This window comes from Copadichromis virginalis, linkage group LG10, assembly GCF_057382275.1.
Source record: "Copadichromis virginalis isolate Kocher_CV1m ecotype Utaka linkage group LG10, C_Virginalis_male_GT1.1, whole genome shotgun sequence".
Lineage (NCBI taxonomy): Eukaryota > Metazoa > Chordata > Actinopteri > Cichliformes > Cichlidae > Copadichromis > Copadichromis virginalis.
This window is the reverse complement of record NC_140627.1, coordinates 7,381,102-7,406,956: the sequence shown is the minus strand read 5'-3', so window position 1 is coordinate 7,406,956 and position 25,855 is coordinate 7,381,102. Positions and strand designations below refer to the sequence as shown.

The following is a 25,855-nucleotide window of genomic DNA, read 5'->3' as shown; positions in this document are numbered from 1 at the left end:
TCCTCGTTTCTAAATGGCCCCATCATCTCCAAACAGAGTAACATCAAAACTCTTTTCCCACCCTACTAACCATGCCATGCACACGAATGTTGAACAAAGCAGGACTAATACTACTTCCTTGGGGAATAACATTTTGAATCTCCAGCTACTCAGAAGAAATTATTGATCCAATTAATGGTAAATGGCCTGTATTTGTATAGCGCTTTACTTAGTCCCTAAGGACTCCAAAGCGCGTTCAGTCATCCACCCATTCACACACTGGTGATAGCAAGCTACTTTGTAGCCACAGCCGCCCTTGGGCGCACTGACAGAGGCAAGGCTGCCAGACACTAGTGCCACCGGGACTTCTGACCACCACCAGTAGGCAACGGGTGAAGTGTCTTGCCCAAGGACACAAGGACTGAGACTTTTTTGAATGGACCAAATCTGCCATTTAAAAGAGAAGAAGATGACATGGGAAAAAGCAGAAGCTTCAGCTAAGTCAGCGGTAGCCTCCAAGAGCTCCGCAGCCACTGACCACGAAGCTAAAGCTAAACTATCTGGTTTGGAAAAAGGCATGTCTGCTTTCAACAAAGAAAATACGGAGCTGCAGGAGAGAATGTTGGAACTAGCCCTTGTGATGTCCTCCCGATTTGCATACAATGCAGTTCATCAGGGGTCAAAAATGTCCCCACTTCATTTGACTGTTTTTTAAAGTAAAAAGTATAAATTGTCAATCAATTCAGTGTTACACCTTAGTTTTACTTAAGACCAACACATTAACACATAATTTACCCAACATTTTACATTTAAGGGCCACCAGACCTTGTTTACAAAAAATACACCCTGTTTTTTAGCGAAAATAAAACAAGAAAATTAAATATTTAATTAAATTAAATATTTAAAAAAAATTCTCACTAAAGTTCAACATACAGAGTGCTGTATGTTGAACTTTAGTGAGAATTCTTTTTTTGAACCATTTATAAATTTTAAATGGCAGCACATAATCACACCTGTGGTCCTCAGGGCTCAAAAATGACCCCGTTTGCTTTCACTGTTTATAAAGCAACAAGTATAAAATATCATCCATCTCTGTGTTTCAAGGTTTTATTCAACTTTATTCCAACTCATTGCCTGACAGTTTTCTATATTTTGGCATGGTAGGAACAGCAGGGCATGAGTCTGAGTGAAGGCAAACTTTCATGAGGACAAAGGCGTGTCCATATTTGACCCAAGTGCAGGAGGAAGCTCAGGTTTATTCCTCTGCACTGGTCCCATCATGGACAGCTTTCTTTCTGCAGTTGCAGGCCAAGAGGCATATACAGTAAACAAGCTGTTACAGGTGATTGTTTTCTTTTGGAAACCTGCAATGTTAGGGACAACTCACGTTTCCTGACTGCAGGACAGACGGTTTGCCATCGCACACTAGCATGTTCCATGTACAGCTGGACCTGCATCACATGCTGCCCATGTTTTTGTCTCAAAGTTCCTTGGTTTACTTGGATGTTCTGTTGGAGGGGACAGAGTCCTTTGAAGGGGACTTGGTGCTCATACAGTCACATCAATACCAGGATCTTACATCACAGCAGGAGAAACACCCACTTGTGTTTCAAGTCAAGTCAACACCAACACACACCATACACCTCAAATGGGAGCACGTTTGTGTCATGAACGATGATCATCTATTGTGTCTTTATCAAGAAATTATGTCCTTTTTGTGCTTCTATCATTAATCTTGTGTCACCTTTAAAACTTCTCTACCAGACTCAGGATGTCATAAACTGGCCGTAGCGACTCTACTGGATGCACGGCAGTAAGAATCAACACACCCACATATGCCTACAGCTAGAGCTGGGCGATATAACGATAACGATATGTATCGCGATATAACTTTTACTCGATAGAGAAATTAAACTATCGCGATAGACCTCGCCGCTCTTGTCCTCTTAAAAGAAAAAAAAAAAGTCAGCCAATCCAAATTAAGTAGCGCAGAGCCGAACCAATCACAGCCGCAGCGTCACGTCACGTGACTTGTTACGTACAGCACAAGTGCCAAGGCGCACGTGCGTATTTGTTTGCGAAGCAGCTAGCAGCTAACCGCCGTGTCGACTGGGTGATGGAGAAAACGAGTGCACCAAGTAGAGAAAAATCAACCGAGAGAACACAGATGACGGCTCGAATGCCGAAGAGATTGTCGAAAGGAAGGGCCGGAAAAGTTCCGTAGTGTGGAGATATTTCGGCTATTTGAAGTCTGACAAAAAACAGAGTAGCACGCACTGTAAGTTGTGCCGACAGCATGTTCCCACCAAGACTGGAAATACAACTAACCTGTTTCATCACCTGAAGCAGTGCCACCCACAAGAGCACGCTCAATCTCTGACTGAAAGTGCTAATTTGTCATCAAAAACAACCGGGGGAATCCCTGCGAAGCAGCAACAGTCAATTGAGTCGGCTTTCTCCAGCGTCTTACCATATGACAAAAAAGCTAAGAGACATAGCGACATAACGAATGCCATAGCCTACTGTCTTGCTAAAGACATGCTACCAATAAACACGGTCGAAAATGAAGGATTCAAGCAGCTAATTAAGGTACTGGATCCTCGTTACCAACTCCCTGGACGTAAACATTTCTCTCAGATAGCGCTTCCAACGCTATATAGAGAGTACCGTGAGGCTGTTGAGAAGGAGCTACAAACTGTATCGTTCTTCGCTACTACATCCGACATGTGGTCAAGTCGCACGTCAGAACCTTACCTTAGCCTTACTGCCCACTATATCGACCAAGACTGGAATCTGAAAAGCAAATGTCTTCAAGCTGCCTACCTTCCCGACGACCACACGGGTGAAGTAATTGCATTAGGACTGTCAGAAGCGCTTGCATCCTGGGGACTGAGTGAAGACAAACAAGTCTGCATCACAACCGATAGTGGGACAAATATAGTGAAGGCCACATCCCTGAATAACTGGACCCGGCTGCAGTGCTTCAGACATCGACTTCACTCAGCTATCGGTAAGTTGGGAAGCAGAATAAAATTAAAAATGCCTCTTTTAATTGTGTTTTTGAGCCCATGTAAACATATTAAAAGCTAGAGATCTAAATCACTTCAATGGTTATTGTTAAAAAATAAACATCAGAAAGAATATTCTTCATGTCAGCCTATTTATTTGAGGTAATAGTTGCTGTTGGCATGCATAATAGGCAAATATTCAGTCACTCTTCAGTGTAAATCAAGTTGACAAAATGTGCCAAATAAAATTTAGAATTTTGGGGTTCTATCAGGATCCCAATTGGCTAATACAGAACCTCAGCTCTTTTTCCTATAAAGAACATTAAATTACGATTCCACCAAATGGGGCAATTCAAGACAAAAAGAACAAGTGATGAAAACGTCAAACAATGATGTTGATAACACCAGCCTCTGTCACCTTTTTAAATATAAGAAAAAAAAATTTGGTCAGTCTGTCAGCAAAATTTAAAAAAGTAAAAGTACAATCATAGCAAGTAAATGTGTTTTCAGGGCAGTGAAATTTATTTGTGACTGGAAAAAAAAAATCAAAAATCTTAAATTAAATTCTGAGGTTAATATGTGCTATTATTTACCTTTTTATCCACAGAAAAAGCCGGCAAAGACAAGAGGATGGAGCGAGCTGTGGCCGTGTGTAAGAGAGTGGTGGCCACCTTCAGTTTCTCTTGGAAGAAGAAAAGGGAATTGGCTGCTGCTCAGGAGGAGCTTCACCTACCCCAGCACAAGTTAGTGACAGAGTCGCCCACCAGGTGGGGCTCACGCCAAAAAATGGTTGGGAGGGTTCTGGAGCAACATAAAGCTATCTCTCAGGTCCTCAGTGCAGATAAGAAGACCAGGCACTTGGTTCCTTCCTGGCAAGATCTAGATGTTCTGGAGTCTGTGCATGTGGCCCTGAACCCACTACTGGAATTCACAGATTCACTTTCTGGAGAGTGTTACGTGAGTGTGTCCTACCTCAAGCCGATGCTTCACCTTTTCAGAACACAGATTCTGAAACCATCTGAGGATGAAACACAACTTACAAAAGACCTTAAGATGACAGTCATGACATACCTTGATGAAAAGTACAATGACCAGATTACAAATGAACTGCTTGATGTTGCAACCCTGCTAGATCCGCGCTTCAAAGTACAATACATTAATGCAGAACACATTGATGCCATCAAAATGAGAGCAGTGTATGAGATGTTGGGGCAAATTGAGCACCCATCCACTTCAGCTGGAACGGAGGAAACAGAAGATGGTGGAGCTGCTGCAGTACTACCAACCCAGAAGAAACAGAGAAAGTCACTGGGCAGTTTCTTTAAGAAATCCCACCCCACCAGCACAGGGCTCACTGAGAAAGAGACAGTTGAAAAGGAGCTTGAAAAGTACTTGCTGGCACCTGATGCAGACAGTGAAATGGACCCACTTGAGTGGTGGAAAATCAACGACAGAAGCTTCCCAAGAGTTAGCTGCCTGGCAAAGCGCTACCTGTGCATCCCCGCAACCAGCAGCCCCTCTGAGAGGGTATTTAGTACAGGGGGTAATATTGTGACTTGCCACAGGGCCGCTTTAAAGCCTGAAGCAGTGGATAGACTTGTCTTCCTGTCCCACAACCTGTAGGCTTTTTTCAGACTAAAGTTTATATATATATATATATATATGTGTGTGTGTGTGTGTGTGTGTGTGTGTGTGTGTTGCACCTTGGATGTGTACCTAGGATTTAAAGAATGTTCTGTTAGCATCTTTATTTTAAAACTGTTGGAAAAGCTCAGCTATACAACAAGGAGAGTGAGAATTTCCTTTTAGTTCTCAGTTCATTTGATATTGACAAAAGTTAGTCAATTTTGTCTGTTCTTCTGTAAAAAAAACTAAGATTTATTTTTAGAATTAATATTTTGTTTCTAAGTGGAAGTGACAATTTAGTAGTCTGTTTTGTTTGTTCTATTTTCAAACTTAAACGCTTTAGTGGCTGCTTTTTGTTTAGTTTGCAATATTTGCCTTTATTTATTTGAAACTGAAGTCTCATTTTCCTTAAGTACATCTGCCCTGTTTAACTTATTATGGGAAATAAATATTTAAATCAAAACAAGCGGCTGATTATTTCACATTTTACTTGTGAGCAACGGCACATTTAAATCTTACAAATTTAGTTATTTGGCTTATATCGTGATAGATATCGTTATCGCCTGAAATGAAAAAAACATATCGTGATATGGAAAAATCTCATATCGCCCAGCTCTACCTACAGCTGCATTCGGTCCATTTTTCTTCCTCTCTCGTTGTCCCTCCTTGTTCGTCATCGAGTTGGCTGTAGAGCAGGTCATCTGCTAATTGGATGGTTGTTGGTTCAATCTCTGTGTGCTCTAGTCTGGAGTTCTTACCAAGGTGTCATTGGGCAAGTTACTGAACCCCAACTTGGTCTCTGATGCATCCATTGGCACGTGAACGTTAAAAAGCAGAATACAAGCAGAATACACTGTGTATAATGCTTTCAGTACTCGAGTAGAAAAGCCACTGAAGGAGTATGGGACCTGGCACATGTGCTTGGACTGTGGTAGATCATCTTTCTCTGAGGCACATGAGAGAGTCATGCATTGTCTGTCACTGGGAAGGTTAGAAGACCAGATCAGTGTTTCCTCACGTTACTGCAAATATTCCTCTGTCTCAGCTGATTCCTCTTTCCTGCTTGATTCTTTGTCTTCATCATAATTGAAATGGATGATGTGTAGTCCTCTGACACATCTTCTATTTCAGTTTCACATTCTGAAAATTCAAGAAACTTCAAGAAGCCCAGTCACTTTCTCTCCAAGCTCCTCAGACTACCATGTCCTGGATGCCTGAGAACCTACTTGAACATAGTTCAGATTCTTCATCACTTTCCTTCACTTCATAGCCTTCTTCCACTTCTGCAGGTGGCTGATGTGCTTTTTCAGAGAAAGGGTAGCATGTGCTCTAAATATTGACAATATTTTCTATATCTTCTAACCCTGGATCTTCCTGAACATTGATTCTCCCTCCTCATTATACTAGAGGACAATATGTGCTTTGTCCTACTGGTCATTGCTTTGCACAACATGGTAAAAAAAAGTATGCTCATCAAAGTATGCAAATCTCCAGTGCAATGGAGGCTTTTGAGCATACTTTCTGTGTATGTATTATTGTAGAGTCTACCTTACAATACGAAACACTTTGATGCGACTGTTGTTGTGATTTGGTGCTGTATAAATAAAATTTCATTGAATATAGAGCACCTGCCTCCTCATTGTGCTGCCTGTTGTGGTTGTTATGACCAGTGCTTGACCCCACACATCAGTGATCCAAGATCAAAGATGTTTGAAAGCAGTATGGTGTGAAAATACGGCTCTTTGCAACACTTTGTACTTTGGGGTCATTTTTGTCCTACAAGGACCACCAATGTTATAAAATTCAATAAAAACCACATAAATAAATCAAATTACTTAAAACTTATTCCAATCATTCATAGTATAGTAATGAATAACTTCTGTTATTTTCAGACCATTTGATGAATAAAAAACACATTTTTGATAGCAAAAGATTTCTTTAGAGGACAAAAATGACCCGTGGACATCACAAGGGCTAGAACAATACATGCGTCGCTGGAACTTGAAAATTCAACACTGAAAAGAAAAAAACGACGAAGAAGCAAAGAAGTTATCGACATCTTAGCTAAGATCGTGCCACATTGGGCTTCTTCACTTCTTCACTCGGCAACGCTGTGGACACCCACCATCGCCTTGTGAAAAAAGAAGCGGGCAATCCTCAACAAATAATAGTTCAGTTCACCACTACAGAGACACTTTCTGGAAATCTGACCAAGAATTCCTGGAGGAGGAGGCATCTAGCTCCTTGCACACCCAGGAAGATTTCTCCAAACTAGACTGGGAGGAAAGAGCTGCATTTTGGCCCAAAATGGAGCAAGCCAGAGCTGAAGGGAAGAACGTCTACTACCGAGGGCACGCCGGTTACATCAGCGGAGTTCGGGTATTCCCTGGGTGACTGTCCAGCTATTCACACATTACTCTATGAGTACAATGTGTTTTGCTAACAATACTAAATAAGTTACTTTCTTCAACCAAACTTTAAGAATGCCAAAAGTTTTAAAAAGGCAGGCTCAATACTTACTGTTTATATTACCTATTTGGTACTTTACTATAATAATTTTTATTAGAGGTCATTTGCACTTTGTGAATTCAATTTTAAGGGATTCAGTGTTCCCAGTTTTATAGAGTACTACTATTTATATTTGTCACAGTACTAACAAATCAGCTGGTGTAGCCTTACTATTTAAAAACGTTCATAATAAAATTGATACTCATAGGAAAGGCAATCTGGACATTGGCTAATTTTTGTACTCAAAGTGGATAATAGCTTTCTGATTTTATGTAATGCTTATGGTTACAACAATGTTGCTCAGAACAAACTTTTATTAACTGAAATAGCCAATCACCTAAAAGAACTATCTCACAAATACTCCACAAACAATCTTATATTAGGAGGAGATTTCAATATGGTTTATGACAAATGGCTTGATAGATCACACTCTAAATTCCAATCCCATCATATAAGTTCATTTTTACACAACTTCTGTTTAGAGTTAAGCCTAATAGATCCTTGGAGATTAGCTAACCCACTTGTTCAGTCCTTTTCATGGTTCAAGCCTAATGGCTCGGCTAAATCTCGTATCTGATTTCTGAATAATGCAGAATAATGTAGATGTGGGTGTCTCAGCTGTGTCTTTTTACATTTTGTGTGGTTTGAATAAATAAAAGAATAGTTATATAATAAACATATATAAATAAAAATAAATTTTTTACATCAGTAGTTCATTTTGTGCATAATTTTCTATTGTTGTTGATAATAAATTAATTAAAGCAATAAAACAACCTGAAGAGCCACTTGGGAGCTGAAAGAGCCGGCTCTTTTTAGTGAGTCGAGCCGAAAGAACCGGTTCTCTAAAAAGAGCCAGAATTTTGGTACCTGGTCAAACGAACAGTTATTTTTATAACTTCTGTTCCCTGAAGGAGAGGAATGAGGTACAACACATGACCTCTGGTGCCGTATGCCAGTGAGATAGCTTCCATAATCGAGTGGGACAGCCTCTGTTTAGACAGAGCTCTACCTCTATTTGGATTAGTGAAGCAGACAAACAGATGGTCCCATAAATACACACTCTGAGTGCACTCAATGTAGGTGCGTAGTACACGCACTGGACAAAGAGAATGCATCCTCCTCTGCTCCTCAGATGCAAAAGGAGGGGAGCAAAAGCTCAGCAAGTCAAACTCCATTGAGCTATAAGATGCAGGCATGAAAATAGGCAGCATTTGGACGCAATACGACCTTGTGGCCATGATGAGAGAACTGCGTGCAGGAGGGATGCACAGACAGCACATGAAGGTCACCCACTCACTTTGCCGAAGCCAAAGCAAGATGTAATGCAGTCTTATATGAAATAAATTTCATATCCACAGACTCAGTGGGTTCAAACGGGTGGCTACAAAGGGCCTCCAGCACCAAAGACAAGCACCAAGCAGGGACAATCGACTTAAGCACGGGTCTCTGCCGGCGAACACCTTTCAGAAAACGTATGGCAAGGGGATGTGCACCTGGTGTCACCCCGTCAAAGCCAATATGACAAGCAGATCTAGCTGCTAAAGAAACCTTAATTGTCGAAAATGAAAGGCCCTTATCCAGCAGCTCCTGCAGGAATGTCAAAACATCCACAATAGAGCACTGAAATGGGAGAGTGTGGTAGTCCTGGCACCATTGCTCGAAGGCTCGCCATTTGCAAGCGTACAAGCCTCTAGTAGATGAGGCCCTAGTGCTCTGAATTGTCGCTATCACACTAGGTGGCAAACCTGTAGCAATCAAGTTTAACCTCTCAGCAGGTAAGCATGAAGGCGCCACAGATCTGGGTGCGGATGAACCACTTCTCCTCCTGCCTGAGAGAGGAGGTCCCTGTGGAGAGGAAGCTGCCAAGGACTGGCTGCTAGCAGGCTGATTATCTCGGCATACCACAATCTTGTGGGCCACCAAGGGGCCACTAGAATCAGAGAGAGAGACTGCCGACGCACTCTCTCTAGAACTGGAGATATGCATCGTGGTCGATTATGGAGAAGAACAGGGGGCAGTGAGTATTTACCCTGGAAGCTTACCCTGATTACCCTGAAAATCTGAGCCACTATTAAAGGGTGTAACCTCCATTCTCTCACCAGAGGACCCCCCCAGGAAAGAAGGTCCAGCCCCAGGTTCAGGTGGCCCTGGACATGGTTGGCTCATAGAGACAGAAAAAGAACACTGCACCATAACAGCAGAGAGCGAGACAGCTTCAACAGAGGAAGAGAGCGTGTTCCTCCCTGCCTGTTTATCTAAGACACCACTGTTGAATTGTCCGTCCTGACTAAGACATGCTAGCCCTCCAGGACTGGGTGGAAATGTTTTAGAGCTAAGAACACTGCTAACAGCTCTAAGTGGTTGATGTGCAGCTCGTGCTGGGCTGTGGACCAGATCCCTCTCACTGATGCACAGCGCTCCCCACCTTCTTAGGGAAGCATCTGTGGACACCACCTTAGGAAAAAACGCCCTCCAAATCCGAGAGCCCTGATGCAGCAGCCTCCCTCCAAGGCTAGCACGCAAGACGCGGTTACCCTCAGCCTCCTCTGGAGGTGACGCGATGCACACAGATGGTGAGAGAGAGTCCAGCGTTGAAACGGTCTCATTTTTAACAGTCCAAGTGGCAATACGACTGTCATAGATGCAATCATGCCCAACAACCATAATATCGTCTGGAAACGTAGTCTGCATCCCAGCTGAAACTGAGCGAGGTAGTGATGAAATGCGGCCACTCTGTGCTCCGACAAATATGCGCGGCTGGAAAGCGAGCATATTTCCAAAGCGAGGAAAGAAATCTGCCGACTCGGGATTAGCGAGCTCTTTCGAAAGTTCACAGAGAACCCCAGTGTCTGAATGTGTGACAGAACCAGTGACAGCTGTGTCTCTGCCTGCTCTCTGGAGCAAGCTATGAGAGCCCAGTCGTCTAGGTAGGCTAAGATGCGGATGCGTCTCTCTCTGAGGGGCGCTAGCGCTGCTTCGGCACATTTCGCAAAGGTGCGAGGAGCGAGCGATAACCCAAACGGCAGCAACCGGTATTTGTAGGCTACGCCCTCGAATGCAAACCTCAGAAACTGCCTGTGTTTCAGGTTGTTGCAAACCAATCTCCCGGGCCAACTGCATTCAAGAGCTGTCGAGGGTTAGCATCTTGAACTTGTACGTTCTTAGATACGTGTTCAAGACTCGCAGGTCTAGGATAGGACGAAGCCCTCCCCCTTTTTTCGGAACAACAAAATAACGGTTGTACCAACCTTTGTCTGAATCCGAAGCAGGGACCACTCCACTATTGCTCTTTTCTGCAATAGCGCCTTTATTTCCTCTCTGATTATCATGGCTGCCTCGGGGCCGACAGTCGTGTTTACGACTCTCTGGAAACGAGGTGGCTTGACCCGGAACTGCAACCGGTAACTTATGGCAATGGTTCGCAACAGAGGGGTAAAAGCAGTGTCTCCCTGCCGCTGGACCCCTTCTCCACTCGAAACCACAGCTAGGAGGGCTGAGGTCCAACTTTCAACACATTTCTCTTCTGGGACACCTACTGTACCTCTGTACCAAGTTTCATCCAGATCTACTGTAATATTACTCAGAAATTACAAGAAACTTGTATTCAATTCAATACAGTCAATACAATTATGTCAATTTCAAAAATTCATTAAAAATCGTCCTTAGTAGTTGAGGTCCAAATTTCAACACATCCCTCCTCTGGGACACCTACTGTACCTGTGTGCCAGGTTTCATCCAGATTTACTGTAAAATTCCTCAAAGATTAAAGGTCATTGGTATTCAATGCAATACAGCCAATACAATTATGTCAATTTCCAAAATGCATTAAAAATCTTCCTTAATAGTTGAGGTCCAACTTTCAAGACATTCTTCCTCTGGGAAACCTGCTGTACCTGTGGGCCAGGTTTCAGCCAGATTTACTGTAATATTCTTCAGAAATTCAAGGAAACTTGTGTTCAGTTCAATACAGCCAATACAATAGAATTATGTCTATTTAAAAAATCATTAAAAATCGTCCTGAATAGTTGAGGTTCAACTTTCAACACATTCCTCCTCTGGGACACCTACTGTACCTGTGGGCCAGGTTTCATCTCAATCCGCTGCATCAATAATTGTTTAATATTGATGGATCAAAAGTGCTGCGGAGAGATTCATGACAGGGACTATAAAGAGATAGCATATTTGCTTGTCTTCACTGACTCGCTTTGAAATCCAGATTTTAATTTTGGAATATTAGGTGTACTTGTGGTTCCTATAGAATTTTAAGGTTCAACGGGAATCAGAGTCTTCATCTCTCAGGCCTCTCTTCTGTGGATGCAGCTCACATCATTCTGTACAATACGATAATTTTTAATTCTACAACTGTTTATAACCTGCATAGTTCACATTTCTGTATAGCTGTATATCTCATATTTCTGTATAGTTTTTCATATTTATATCCTTTTCATCACCTGTACATAGCTTTTACTCACTACAGCCTGTACATACTTATAATTATAGCATATTCATAACATACTTCATACCGTGTACATTGTAACATACCATAATAGACCAATTTCTGTAATATACTTACATACCTATATTATTGCTAATATATATTGTAATATATCTATATCATGGCTAAAGCACTTCTTGATGGATGCAAACTGCATTTCGTTGCCTTGTACCTGTGACATGTGCAAATGACAATAAAGTTGAATTCTATTCTATATTAATTCAGAAGACAAACACCCGTCTCTGCTTTTGAGATTAGCATTAAAACCCTCAGTTTTGACTAATAATACAGTTATAGTGGATCAGGTGACCCTGAATCTTCCCTTATTTGTGCTGCAATAAGCCTAGGCTCTTGCAGGCTTCCCATCATGTATGAATTTTTTCCTTCTTTGCTCGTTCTGTGTTTATACACCTCTCTGCATTTAATCATTTGTTAGTATGTATCTCTTGCACAGTGTATATGTTGTCCTGTCTCCTTTTCATCAACCTCAGCCAGTCACAGTAGATGGCTGTCTCTCCTTGAGCCTTTTTCTGCCAGATGTTTCTACCTCTTCAAATTGAGTTTTTCCTTCCCACTCACACTAAATTTTAGCTCATATGGGGTACTTAAATTGTTGGGGTTTCCTTTGTATTATTGTTGTGTTTTTACCCAGCAACATAAAGTGTCTTTAGGTGACTGTTGTTGCGATTTGGTGCTGTATGAATAGAATAGAATCGAATAGAATAATGTACTTCAGACCGGGAGATTGGCAAAATGAATAAATAGGATGACGATTAGGGGAATTGGAGACAGCTGTGTAACACAGCAGGGATACATTGGGAATAAGAAGACAGTGGAAGTAAGACTCAACACAAGAAAGAGACAAGAGGCAACCAAACTAAAACACAGACTAAGACACACGAGCTTGACACAGACAAAACCATAAACAGACATGAAGACAAGACTGGCTTTAACACTAGAGTGTTTTCACAAATGTTCCATCCACTTGTGGAACGCCGAAGAAGAACTACACTTAAAAGCAATATGGAACTGAAAACAAAAGAATACATAATGTAAACATATCATCAAATAATCCAGGACTCACAAACAATGATATGATGAACAGAACTATAAAGAACAAAACTGAGAAATGCTTGGTAAACTGACCAAGAACTATGTCATCATGTCATTTTTTAATATCATAGTTAATGTGTCCTGATTTGTAGATAGTGCCATTTTACAAATACCAGGAAATCCAACTGTGTGACAAGCCGGAGTTGTTTGCCTACACACCCACTGACTATAAAAAGGGTCCAGGACTCTTCAAGCTGGGATACAGGCATCAAAGAAAAAGGTTTAAACAGATAGAAAGTCATCAAAAAGGCATTGCCTGTTGTTGCTGCTGCTGTCAGACTTTTTAATTCATCCACTTGTGTTAGACACATATTGAACAGGAATAAACATGACTCACTGCACTCTCTCACTTTATATGCCACAATGTTTGCTTAGACACCTGTATGCTTATATTGTTTATTATATCCCAGAAACATTAATGTTAAAACTTGTGTTCCTATGTCTATATATAAGTTTATTTTCATATCTCTATATTAATCTATTTATAGCTCCATTCCCTCACTTCATTGTATACAATTGCTTTGTTCCTGCATGAGTGCTATTTAAAGTGGTTTCACACACAGTGCCTCCAGATGAATACAGAGTACTTTTGGACAGCAGAGGCTGGAGAATGGTATTGCTCTCTGTGTGAAAAATAACTACTTATTTGAAATGAAGATGAATGTATGTTGTCAAGGCAAAAAAATTTTTTTCTTTTAAACAGTACATTGCATAATGAGAGTTGGCAGTTCGTCTTGTAATTGGAAGGTTGCCGGTTTGAGCCCCGGCTCCCACAGTCTCTGTCGTTGTGTCCTTGGGCAAGACACTTCACCTACTGCCTACTGGTGTTGGCCTCAGGGGCCGATGGCGCGATATGGCAGCATTGCTTCTGTCAGTCTGCCCCGGGGCAGCTGTGGCTACAACTGTAGTTTGCCTCCACCCGTGTGTGAATGAATAGTGGAATTGTAAAGTGCTTTGAGGGTCTCAAAAAGCGCTATATAAATGGAATCCATTATTATTATTATTATAAGATTAGGGAAACCTGCAGTCAGCTGAGACTGAAGAAGTCACTTGGATGAGTGACGAAACTTTTCTCCCATTGAAAACGCTACGTCCAGATGAACAGAATCAACCTGGATGATTGAGCATGCATCAAGACATTCTCCGTGTTGTTTCTGAATTCTTTGTCTCCTTATGAATAATGTATATAATTTTGAATAATTTCATGTAAATTTAAGTCTTATTAATAGAAACTGAGGAAAGAATGTATGTCATGGTCCCTGTGCCCCGCTGGTCGATCCTCTATTGGGCAATATGTTTGTGGTTTGCTTGCTCTCTCTCACTCTCTCTCTCGCCGCAGCAACGCTCATTGCGGGCTCCCGCTGCTGGCCCACACACCTGCTCATCACCGCACCAGCCGCTGATCCCAGCTGATTACTGCACTACTTAGATGGCGAGTCTGCACTAGTCTTCGCTGGATCGTTGAGCTATCAACGTCAGTTAAACTTGTGTATCTGCCAACCTGTATCTTCAGAGCCTTTTGTAATTATCCCGCTAACCCAACATTTTGTGTTTAGATCGTTTTTTTGGAACCGGATTCTGAGAGGAGTGACTGAGGAGGAACTTTTGTACAGAAAGTGTGGAGCACCCTTCCCCCTAACCCTGTTTCCCACGGACCCTGGCGACCCGGACCCGTTTCCCCTGCACGTTGTATATAGCCACTTGGTGATTGTGTTCACTGTGAATAAACGCACTGTTCTTCGCTTAAAGGAATACCCTGGCCTACGCCTGAGTCTCTTTCGGAAACCTTATCAATGTAATTTGTTTTTACACGTCTTGATACTTGGATATGGGGATTAATAGGTAGTTATTTATATATTTTCATTATGTTCTGTATTTCAAACTGTAAATTAAGCTTGTTTGGTTATATTTTTTTATTGCATTCTTGTAACATTTAATACATTTTTGATAACATAAAAATATATCTGAAAGATACCTGCATTTTTCAATACAAAATTCACAGATATTTTCAAAATTGATTTGGCATGCAGTGTTACATTGGTAAAGTATAATATATTGCATTAGAAACTTTCACAGGATCAGTACTGGACTATAGCAAGTTCTGTATTGCAAATGTGACTGTGGACAAAAGCATTCGGGTTTTCCCAAACCAAAAACCCTGGATGACCAGTGAGGTCTGCACACTCCTCAAAGACCACAATGCCGACTTTAGGTCTGTTGACAGAGCTCTGTACAGGTCTGCTCGAGCTGACCTGAAAAGGGGTCCCACCTGTCCAGCAACAACACACAAGAGGTGTGGCAGGGAATAATAGACATCATAAACCACAGAGGCAGAACTGTGAAAACAGAAAACCTGAGTGTGCAGCTAGCAGAGGAAATAAAAAGCTTCTTCGCCCGCTTTGAAACACCACAACAGCAGCATTCATCTGCCTCAGCCCTGCTCCCATCCTCATCCTCACCTGGTTCCTGCACCACTCCATTCACTGTAACGGAGCACGATGTCAGATGTGTGTTCCTAGCAGTGAACCCCAGGAAGACGGCCAGTCCAGACGGAATATGTGGTAAATTGCTAAGACCATGTCCCCACCAACTCACCCTCATCTTCACCAGAATCTTCAATCTCTCACTGGATGAAGCAGCCATCCCATCCTGTCTAAAATCAGCCACAATCATCCCAGTGCCAAAGAAGTCTCCCATCACCAGCCTGAACTATTATTGCCCTGTGGCCCTCACACCGGTAATCATGAAATGCTTTGAGAGACTAGTCCTTCAGCACACCAAGGATTACCTCCCCCCAGAATTCGACCCCCACCAGTTTGCAAACAGATTCACAGAAGATGCCATCACCCTCCACTCGGTGCTGAGTCACCTAGAACAGCGGCAGAGCTACGCCAGAATGCTCTTCATGGACTACAGCTCAGCCTTTAATGCAATCATCCCAAATATCCTCTGCTGACCTTCCACCACTCGCCCATTGAGAGTCTACTAACTTACTGCATCACAGTATGGCATGGCAGCTGCACTAAGGCGGATAGAGCCACCCCCCCAGCATGTTTGCAATGAGTAGGAGATGCTCTGTATCTCACTGTACAACTGTATAGTGACAAAGGTATTCGATTCTTTTCTAAAAATTGCTATAAACAGAGGAACCCAAACTGATGAAAAGTGGCGAATATTTTTTTTTCAAATGACTATTTTTAGTGGATTTTTGATATAGAAGCAGAATGACAGAATGTTAAAAGTGTCATGATCCTGGGTCCTTTTGACCCAGCATTTTGTGTTTTCTCTTCGCGATTTTGGTTCTGTTCTCTAATTGGTGTTTACCCTGTTCCCCCCCGTGTGTTCCTGTTTTATTGTGAAGGTCTGCGTCTTATGTGAGTGTTTTCAGTTTGCCTCCCTGGTCTCGTCATGTTAATCACTCCCAGCTGTGTCTCCCACCTGTGTGTAATCTCCCTGTGTTCTCTGAGTGTATTTAAGTTGTATTTTCTGTCTTGGTAATCGCTGGTTCGTCTGTGTTGTTTCCCCTCGGTCTCCCCGTATGTATTTCTCCAGACCTCCCTGCATCCTCATTCTGGTTTGTCTTATTAGTTTACCCAGTTTAGGTTTCCGGTTTCATGTTTTGTCGCCACCGCTGTTTGTACTCACACCCCTGTAAATAAACACTCATCTGCACCAGAGCTGCCGCATTTTGGGTCCTATTTCATATTCCACACGGCTTGCCCCGGCAAACCGCGACAGTACGAACCAGCCACCATGGACCCAGCGGCAGTGAATCCGTCCGAGGAGCTCCAGGACGACATTGCGTACAATGTGGAGATTCTCCTCGGGCTATGGCTGGAGAACCCTCCAGAGGAGCTTCGTCGTGCCGTGGAAAGTCGGCTACAACGGCTCTTTTCTGGCCTGCCATGGCTTCTGCAGTCGCTTCCTCCGACCATGCAGGCTTTTCTCCGGCTCACACCGCGCCTTCTCTCAGCCACTCCTGCCTCGCTGCCCGACTCGCCGGATGTGATCTTGCCCGGCCCGTCGGAGCCGTCTGCGGGGAGGAAACGCCGATCGCGCCGCAAGCGCGCCACCCCACAGCCGGACGTTCGGGCTTCTAAATAGCCGGCTGTGGTGAGTGAGGACTCTTTTTCATTTTCGGACTGCATGACTGTTCATTCAGGGGCTGCGTTTTGTGTGGCGGATGTCAACGCGAGCTGCTTATCGCCTGTGCAGCTACCGGCAGCTAAGTTAGCTCCCCCGCAGCCACTCTCAGCTCGGTTAGCTCCCCCGCAGCCACTCTCAGCTCGGTTAGCTCCCCCGCAGCCACTCTCAGCTCGGTTAGCTCCCCCGCAGCCAGTGCTCCTCTCAGCTCAGTCTCCTGTGCCTCCTTCAGTTCATTCTCCTGTGCCTCCTTCAGTTCATTCTCCTGTGCCTCCTTCAGTTCATTCTCCTGTGCCTCCTTCAGTTCAGTCTCCAGTGTCCCCTTCAGTTCAGTCTCCAGTGCCACCCTCAGTTCAGTCTCCAGTGCCACCCTCAGTTCAGTCTCCAGTGCCGCCTGTAGCGCAGGCCCCAGTAGCTCCAGTGCCGCCTGTAGCGCAGGCCCCAGTAGCTCCAGTGCCCCCGCTACCCGTAGCTCTGGCTCCAGTATCACCGGTTTCACTCATTCACTCCATGCAGGGAGAAAGTCTAATATCACCTCAAGGTGCTTTTCATGGTTCAGCCGCCATTGGCACAGTTTGCCGCTCCAGGGCTTCCCCAGAGGCTAGGTCTCAGTCCCCGGCTGATTCTGGACCCCTGAAGTTTATGCAGCCACCTGAGAACTGCACCATGTCAGCGTTGCCTGGGCAGAGCCAGTGCTCAGTGCATCGCCAGTTGCCTTCGTGTTTGCCAGAGGAGTCCATGACTGCTGGCTTAGTGGTGACTTCTGCTGGAGGGTCCGTGGGACCGCTCCGGCCTTCGTCTCCTGTCTCCGCTGGAGGGTCCGTAGGACCGCTCCGACCTTCGTCTCCTGTCTCCGCTGGAGGGTCCGAGGGACCGCTCCGGCCTTCGTCTCCTGTCTCCGCTGGAGGGTCCGAGGGGCCCGTTCAGCCTCCTGCCTCCGCTGGAGGGTCCGAGGGGCCCGTTCAGCCCGTCCAGCCGCCTGCTGTAGCTCCATCATCATCCTCGCCTGCTGCAGCTCCAGGGCCTTCAGCCTCACCTGGTCCAGCCTCCGTGTCTTCAGCCTCGCCTGGCCCAGCCTCCGTGTCTTCAGCCTCGCCTGGCCCAGCCTCCGTGTCTTCAGCCTCGCCTGGCCCGGCCTCCGAGCCTTCAGCCTCGCCTGGTCCGGCCTCTGCCTGTGCTTCGCCTGGTCCGGCCTCTGCCTGTGCTTCGCCTGGTCCGGCTTCAGCCTGTGCTTCGCCTAGTCCAGCCTCTGCAGCCTCGCCTGGTCCGGATCGCCATCGCCTGAGTCACCGCCGTTGCCTTCCGCACGGCCGGCCCCCGGACCCTATTCGCCTGAGTGGCCGCCGTTGCCTTCCGCACGGCCGGCCCCCGGACCGCCATCGCCTGAGTGGCCGCCGTTGCCTTCCGCACGGCCGGCCCCCCGAACTGTGTCCACGTCGCCGCCGTTGCCGTCCGCACGGTCGGCCCCCTGAACTGTTTGGACTCCTGTGCTGTCGGCCCCCTGGCCGGCCCCCTGAACTGTTTTGGACTCCTGTGCTGTCGGCCCCCTGGCCGGCCCCCTGAACTCTTCTGTTTTGGACTCTGTTTTTTCCTGTGTTCTGGTGTGCTTCGTTTCTTTTGGTTTTGGACTAGTTTTTTGTTTTTGTCTTTTGGCCTTCTGGTGCTCCGGTTTTGTTTTGCTTCGAGCCCTCCTTCCTGGGCCCCCGCCGCCCGCCCTGGTCGGGTTGTTTTCTGTTTTTTCTGGCTGTTTTGTTTCTTGTTGGGCTGTCTGGGGCCAGCCTTTGAGGGGGGGGGGGGGGTACTGTCATGATCCTGGGTCCTTTTGACCCAGAGTTTTGTGTTTTCTCTTCGCGATTTTGGTTCTGTTCTCTAATTGGTGTTTACCCTGTTCCCCCCCGTGTGTTCCTGTTTTATTGTGAAGGTCTGCGTCTTATGTGAGTGTTTTCAGTTTGCCTCCCTGGTCTCGTCATGTTAATCACTCCCAGCTGTGTCTCCCACCTGTGTGTAATCTCCCTGTGTTCTCTGAGTGTATTTAAGTTGTATTTTCTGTCTTGGTAATCGCTGGTTCGTCTGTGTTGTTTCCCCTCGGTCTCCCTGCGTCTCCCCGTATGTATTTCTCCGGACCTCCCTGCATCCTCATTCTGGTTTGTCTTATTAGTTTACCCAGTTTAGGTTTCCGGTTTCATGTTTTGTCGCCACCGCTGTTTGTACTCACACCCCTGTAAATAAACACTCATCTGCACCAGAGCTGCCGCATTTTGGGTCCTATTTCATATTCCACACAGCTTGCCCCGGCAAACCGTGACAAAAAGAAGTTACTTTTAGTCACTCTAAGCTGGGCATTACGTTCTCTAGCTGTTCAAAGCCATGGAACTTTAGACTTTCCAAGCAAATAATGATGGCCATACTGATGTTCATTTTCATTTTTATGATGTTTCTATTTTTACATAATTCCTCCCACATAGCAAAATTTGTATGGCCCGGATCTGTCCCACACATGGCCTGCGTACCGCAAAGAATGACGGCCCTATGGTGGCCCAGATCTGGTTCATGTGTGGGCCACACATGAGCCAGCACAAGGCTAGTTGCAGACACACTGCTGGCCCTGTGCTGGCCCAGAACAGTTTCAACCCTCGCCCCTGATGTCAGCCTAATGTGTACCTTAGCCATGTAAGCCATGTAATAACAACATGTGCTGGAACATAATAGTGCAAAAGTAACATGACGAAACTCTGTTCAGACAGTGAATGGACTGATTCTTATATAGCGCTCTTTTACTCACCCATATTACTCAAAGTGCTCTATACAACGATGTCACATTCACCCAATCAGGCCAGATGTGGCATGCCATCACATAAACAGTGCCATCTTACCATGCCAGAAGTCAGCCAGCAGTGCCGGCTTGACACCAGATCCAGGCAAGACCCATCTGCTATGTGGGATGACTTGTTCTTTTGGTGTTTTAGTTGTGGATTATGTTTGGGCTGTGTCTCTTGCCCTTTCAGTATTGTTTTCTTGTGCTTCTAAGTGTCCCTTTGTTTCTTTTTAGGTTATGTAGTATGGGTTAGGGATGTTTTGTATGTTGGTTTTGTTTAATAAATCTGCCTTTTGGATTATTCCCTGATGTGCCTGGGTTCTGTTACTTAGTGTCACTTCGAAAGGCACACAGCCAGCATTGACATATAATTGTTCTTTCAATTTTTGATAAAGATTACAGTGAATTGAGATGTAACTTGGCCCAGAGGTACAGTAGGTCGCCCAGAGTAAGACTGTGTTGAAAGTGTATTGAATTCAATATACATGTCCTTTAATTTTTGAGTACTATTACAGTAAATCTGGATGATATTTGGTACAGAGGTACAGTAGGTGTCCCAGAGGAGGGATGTGTTGAAAGTTGGACCTCAACTACTAAGGATGATTTTTAATGAATTTCTGAAATTTCCATAATTGTAGTGTATTGGCTTTATTGCGTTGAATATGAGTTTCTTGTAATTTCTGAGGAATTTTACAGTAAATCTGGATGAAACCTGGCACACAGGTACAGTAGGTGTCCCAGAGGAGGGATGTGTTGAAAGTTGGACCTCAACTACTAAGGATGATTTTTAATGAATCTTTGAAATTGACATAATTGTAGTGTATTGGCTGTATTGACTTGAATAAAAATATCCTTTAATTTCTGAGGAATTTTACAGTAAATCTGGATGAAACCTGGCACACAGGTACAGTAGGTGTCCCAGAGAAGGAATCTGTTGAAAGTTAGACCTCAACTACTATGGATGATTTTTGATGAATTTCTGAAATTTAGGCTGTTCCATTGTAATTTGTGTGCGCGCATGCATGTGCGCGCGGGTCTAGGCTTTCAAGCGAAAAGGCGCTACCGTAAAGACTGGTGTAAGAGCGCGGAGAGAAGCGGCTGGCTTGACCGCGGCTCACAAATGACGGCTCATTCATTCATTCATTTATGAAATTCCAATGTTGCAAGGACAATATGTATAATGCTTACCGTTTAATAAAGAACACTATCCTGAAATGCAAAAAATTCAAATTGCTGGATCGGCGGACAGAGACGCTTTCTTGCAAGTTAAGTAGATTTTTTTAAGGCGTTTTTTTCCGAAGTCGCAAAAAGTATAACGTCACAACAAAGTGATTGTTCACTTGCAATGTTTAACCTGGAACAACATTTATTATGATGACGTGGGAACAACACCGACATGAGGATATCAGATCGTGTTACAGTCAACAATGTACATTTCAATACAATGCATTCAATACAATGCACAATGTACATTTCAAATTCCTTTAATTTTAAATATGTTTATATCGTCTATCCTGTAAAATAGTCAGATGTCTATTCATATTAATGTACAGAATTCACCTGCTTGCTGCTACTACTGCACATTCACCCAATGTATATACTATATATATATTTAATGTTCTTCCTCTACCCCCCCCCCGCCCCACAATTTTTTGCACATGTCGAGGAGCGTGTCAGGCTACATTTCACTGTGTGTTATACTTGTATAACTATGCATGTGGCAAATAAAGAATCTTGAACCTTGGACAATGAAGCAAAATCCCCTAAGAGTCTCCTCCTCCTCCCCCTCCCCCTGTCCTTTCGTCAGCTTTTCCGTATTCCACCTGCCCGGCCTCCCAGTTCAAAACGCATTTCGCTGGACTTTTCACTCTTAAACTGTTGTGAACAGCAGTGAGAAATCTGCCGACCATATTTGTAAACCTTGGTTTGGTTTCCACTGGTCATTACTTGTCTTGCTGGTCATCCACCAACCCCACAATCTTTTCCCCTTTTTTCAAAACGATGGATACTGTCGCTTTACTTTTGCTGTTTGTGGTCAACGCTGGAACGCTGGTTCAAGGTAAGCTTCGCTAATAACGTAACAACAACAACAACAATCTTTATTTATAGAGCACATTAAAAGCCAGGGGCATGCCAAAGTGCTTTACATGAAACAATAAAACAATAAAATGATTTACGCTAAAACATCAGAATCATATAAGTGTGGGATTATGTTCACAGATAAAAACCACTAATAGGAACAGTCAATAGCACACAGCTGTAGCAAAGAAGAACTGTACCATCATACACGTAGTAGGAATACCTCCTAGCATGGTTAGAGTGCTGATGTTGATTTGGCACAAAAATACAATACAGACTAATGCAGTACTAATATTTCTTATAACTAAATGCCAGTTAGCGTAAAATAAAAATAACTCACCAGCTGGTTGAGGAAACCGAGACATGCTCGTGACTGATTTTCAGTGTTGGGCTTCCCACTTTACCTTTTTTTTTTTAAATAAATAAATAAAAGGGAACTATTTTATGTTAAATGGGTAAAGCAAAGGAACCTGTTTTGTGTGTGTTTGTGTATTGTTTGATATACCCGAGTAGGTTAAGAAGAAGCCAGAAATACTTTTACTTTTATGTCTTTTGTCATGTAAGTCAGGGAGGTCTTGAATTTTTGTACTATATAAGAATATATATATATATATACACACACACAGCAGAAAGTCCCCGGACTTTCTGCTGTGTATTTTCACGGCAGAATGAAAAAGCACCTGACTCGGTGACTCACCACTAGAGCATGAACAGTAGCTGAAATTAGAATCGGTGAAACTGAAACTGAAAATAAATGAGATCACTGCTAAACACACAAACATGAACACTACTCATATGATGCCTTGTAATACACTGGTATCACTTCTGCCCTGTGGTGTGTTAGGTAGTTTCCATCTTGAAATGACGTTAGCTTAAAGTCATTTGACAATTACAAGTGAGTGTGACTAAACAAGAAGTAAAACACTGTTTTTGGCCAAATCCCAGTGGAGGAGTAGCAGCTTTTAATATACAAAAAAAAAAAAAACAGTTCCTCCCACACTGAAAAGAGGAAACTGGAGAAATCCAAACTGAATGGACTTGGACATCCAGGATATTGATAATGCAGTTGTACTGACAGCAGACTGACAACCTACACTTACTATAGTTGAACAGAGAGATCAATGTTGCCCTTTGGGGCCCTTATGTGTGTGGGGGGTTTTGTTGTTTTGTTTTTTTATAACATCTTGGCCCATACTCCATACCAGCGATGGTAATATACCATTACTTCCTGGCGGTAATCCTAAGCCTCATGCAGCATGAACCTCTTTCTTTTTAAAGCTAAAAGCCACCTCTGTGCTTGTAAAACCATCTGTGGTACACTATGAGGCTTCACATGTGATATATGATGACTCTAACGCTGTCAAGCTGCTCAGATTTTCAGTGTTGTGAAACAGAAATGCTCCATGCATTACACAAACTTCTAGTGTTTCACATGTATATATTTTAGGCATATTACCAGTGAATTTTAGTCCCATGTCACAGAATATTAAGATCTTTTAGCCCTTAGAACTAAAGACATGATTTGGAGAAAGAGACTTTGTCCTATCTGTGATGGCACACAGATCCTTAGAGAGTAGAGTAGATAATTCTTCTATGTGGAGCTTGCTAATATTTATTTGCTTTATCAGAATCATGTTTATTACAGGAGCCAGTTGAGGTGGTTTGGGCATCTCATAAGGATGCCTCCTGGGTGCCTCTTTTGGTGAGGTGTTCCGGGCATGTCCCACCAGGAGGAGGGTCTGGGGCAGACCCAGGACACGCTACAACAACAACGACAACAATCTTTATTTATAGAGCACATTTAAAAGCCTTGGGCATACCAAAGTGCTTTACATAAAACAATAAAAAATAAAACAGTTCACACATTAACATCAAATACATAAAAGTAACAGATTATGTTCACAGATAAAAGCCACCAATAAGAGTAAACTGCAGCACATAGGTTATAGCAAGGTAAGACTGTACCACCATGATAAAAGACACCAATAATGGAAAGATAGCAGAGAATTTAATACAATACAATACAATAGGTCAATAGGTCACTGCAAGCAAGCCAGCATTTAACTGGTAGAAAAGGCAAGTTTAAAAAGATATGTTTTTAGCCGTGATTTAAAAGAATGAATAGAATCAGACGCCCGGATGCCAATCGGGAGATTGTTCCACAGCTCCGGTGCAACTAGAGCAAACGATCGATCACCTCTAGATTTCAGTCGAGATCTGGGCTGAACCAACAGTAACTGTGAGGATGACCTTAAAGCCCTAGCAGGAGCATATGGGTTTAAAAGTTCCTTAAGATAGCTTGGTGCAGTGTTATTGGTAATTTTAAAAGTAAACAACAAAATTTTAAATTGAATATTGTCACGGAGGAGCAGGGAGGACTCGGCGCAGACTGAAATCTCAGAAAAACAGGTTTATTTACACACTCCAGGTTCACTATATACAGGTGAAGGAGAGGGGGGCCAGGGTTCCCAGGGGTGCGGAGAGGGGTCGGGAAAAGCGTCCAGAGTCACCAAACCAAGCACGAGAAATCTGCATACAGAGAACAAGAGTTAGCACGGAACTTTCACGGACAGAGCTCAAAACTGGCTGAGGCTAAAGTAGCACTGACGAGCGTTACTCAATAGTCCAGCGGCGAGGTGCTCTCAGTCACTGCCTTAAGTAGCGGGAGCAAACAAGGTGAGGAGCCACAGGTGATTGCCTACAGGTGGTGGAGGCCGGGAGCTCACAATGAGCTCCGCCCAGGCAGCGAGCAGAGAGAGAGGAGAGAGAAAAAAGACAAAACATAACATGTAGCCACACAGGGCCAGCCGAGCAGGCACGGGGACCATGACAAATACGATATTTGACAGGCAGCCAGTGCAGATCAGCAAGGACAGGAGTAATGTGGGCAAACTTCTTGGTTTTAGTTAGAATGCGTGCTGCAGCATTCTGAACTGTCTGTAATCTGTGTAAAAGGGAAGAGTGAAGACCACAATAAAGTGAATTGCAGTAATCAAGCCTTGACGTTACAAAGGCGTGGATCAGCTGGAGGGATTATGTCTCTCAGCTGGCCTTGGTGTTCCCTCGGACAAGCTAGAAGAAGTGGCTGTTTAGGCCGCTGCCCCTGCAACCCAGCCCCGAATAAGCGGATGAAGATGGATGGATGTTTATTACAAATTCTAACATAATTAAGGATTTGTGTCTCATTTTTGCTAGGTAATCATTGATTATTGTTTTCAGCAAGTCTCACACACGTCTCCTGGGCAGTTCCAGCCCTTTTTTTATTGGCAAATCTCTCAATCTCCTCCAGATTTGATGGTGTTGTTGCACGGACCTTGGTGTTCAGGTCAGATCACAGATTTTAAATCAGATTCAAGTGAGAGCTTTGCGCAGAACACACAGTACTTTGTTCACTTTGGTCTTCTGGAGTTATTTACTAGGAGCAAAATATGTTTTGGGTCGTTGTTGTGTTGGAAGACAAAGTGACAACCCAGACCCAGTTTTGCACAAGTATCTTTTTTTCTTCATAATTCCTTCACTTTGATGAAATTCCCAGTTCTGGATGCACTGAAGTATCTCCAAGTTTCACTGCTGGATGGTGTTCTTTCAGTTGCACACCTCTCCCTTTTTTCTCCAAACATAAGCAGCATCTGCAGCACAGCGCTCCCAGCTGCTATGCACACTTTTGTGCTTTTGCATTTTTTATGCTTTTTTAGTGCAACACACTGATCACTTTCAGTCAGCAGGAACTGAGAGAAATTGGCCTCAGCATGAACTTTATATTGGATAGGACCCAAAGTATCCCACCTGCGATTGTGAAACCACTGGGTGCTCTGTGGGTTATTGTCTACTAATTGTAACTGAATCCTGGCTCCATTTGCAAATCCCCGATGCCTCAGTGGAGCTACCAAAATCATCTGTGTTTTTTTTGAACCGGAAGCTTTGGATAACTAGCTCCTGCCAAGAGCCTTCCTACCACATTTTGGATCAACTTAAGGCTTTTCATGGAATTTTTAGGACATCCTGATAATAATGAATTGCAGTAGTCCAGCCTACAAGTAATAAATGTGTGAACTAGTTTTTCACCACCATTGAGAATGAGACAGGATG

General features: G+C 43.7%; 2 protein-coding genes across 3 annotated transcripts in view; both read left to right on the top strand.

Moving 5' to 3' along the window:
* The first annotated feature begins 2,196 nt into the window (after window positions 1-2,196).
* Window positions 2,197-4,650, top strand: LOC146699763 (E3 SUMO-protein ligase ZBED1-like). Its single transcript, XM_085471353.1, has 3 exons — window positions 2,197-2,989; window positions 3,595-3,939; window positions 4,183-4,650. Exons 1-3 carry the CDS (start codon window positions 2,518-2,520, stop codon window positions 4,608-4,610), a joined length of 1,245 nt encoding a protein of 414 aa, XP_085327479.1. The 5' UTR covers window positions 2,197-2,517; the 3' UTR covers window positions 4,611-4,650.
* A 16,850-nt stretch (window positions 4,651-21,500) lies between these two features.
* alcama (activated leukocyte cell adhesion molecule a) overlaps window positions 21,501-25,855 on the top strand; it is a 37,511-nt gene continuing 33,156 nt past the window's right edge. For both annotated transcript variants that reach the window (XR_014922461.1, XM_085469616.1), the window contains exon 1: window positions 21,501-21,746. Coding sequence is in view for 1 of the 2 variants with exons in the window: in XM_085469616.1 (XP_085325742.1) it covers window positions 21,689-21,746 (58 nt within the window). In the remaining variant the exon portion in view is untranslated. The remainder of the gene's footprint in view (window positions 21,747-25,855) is intronic.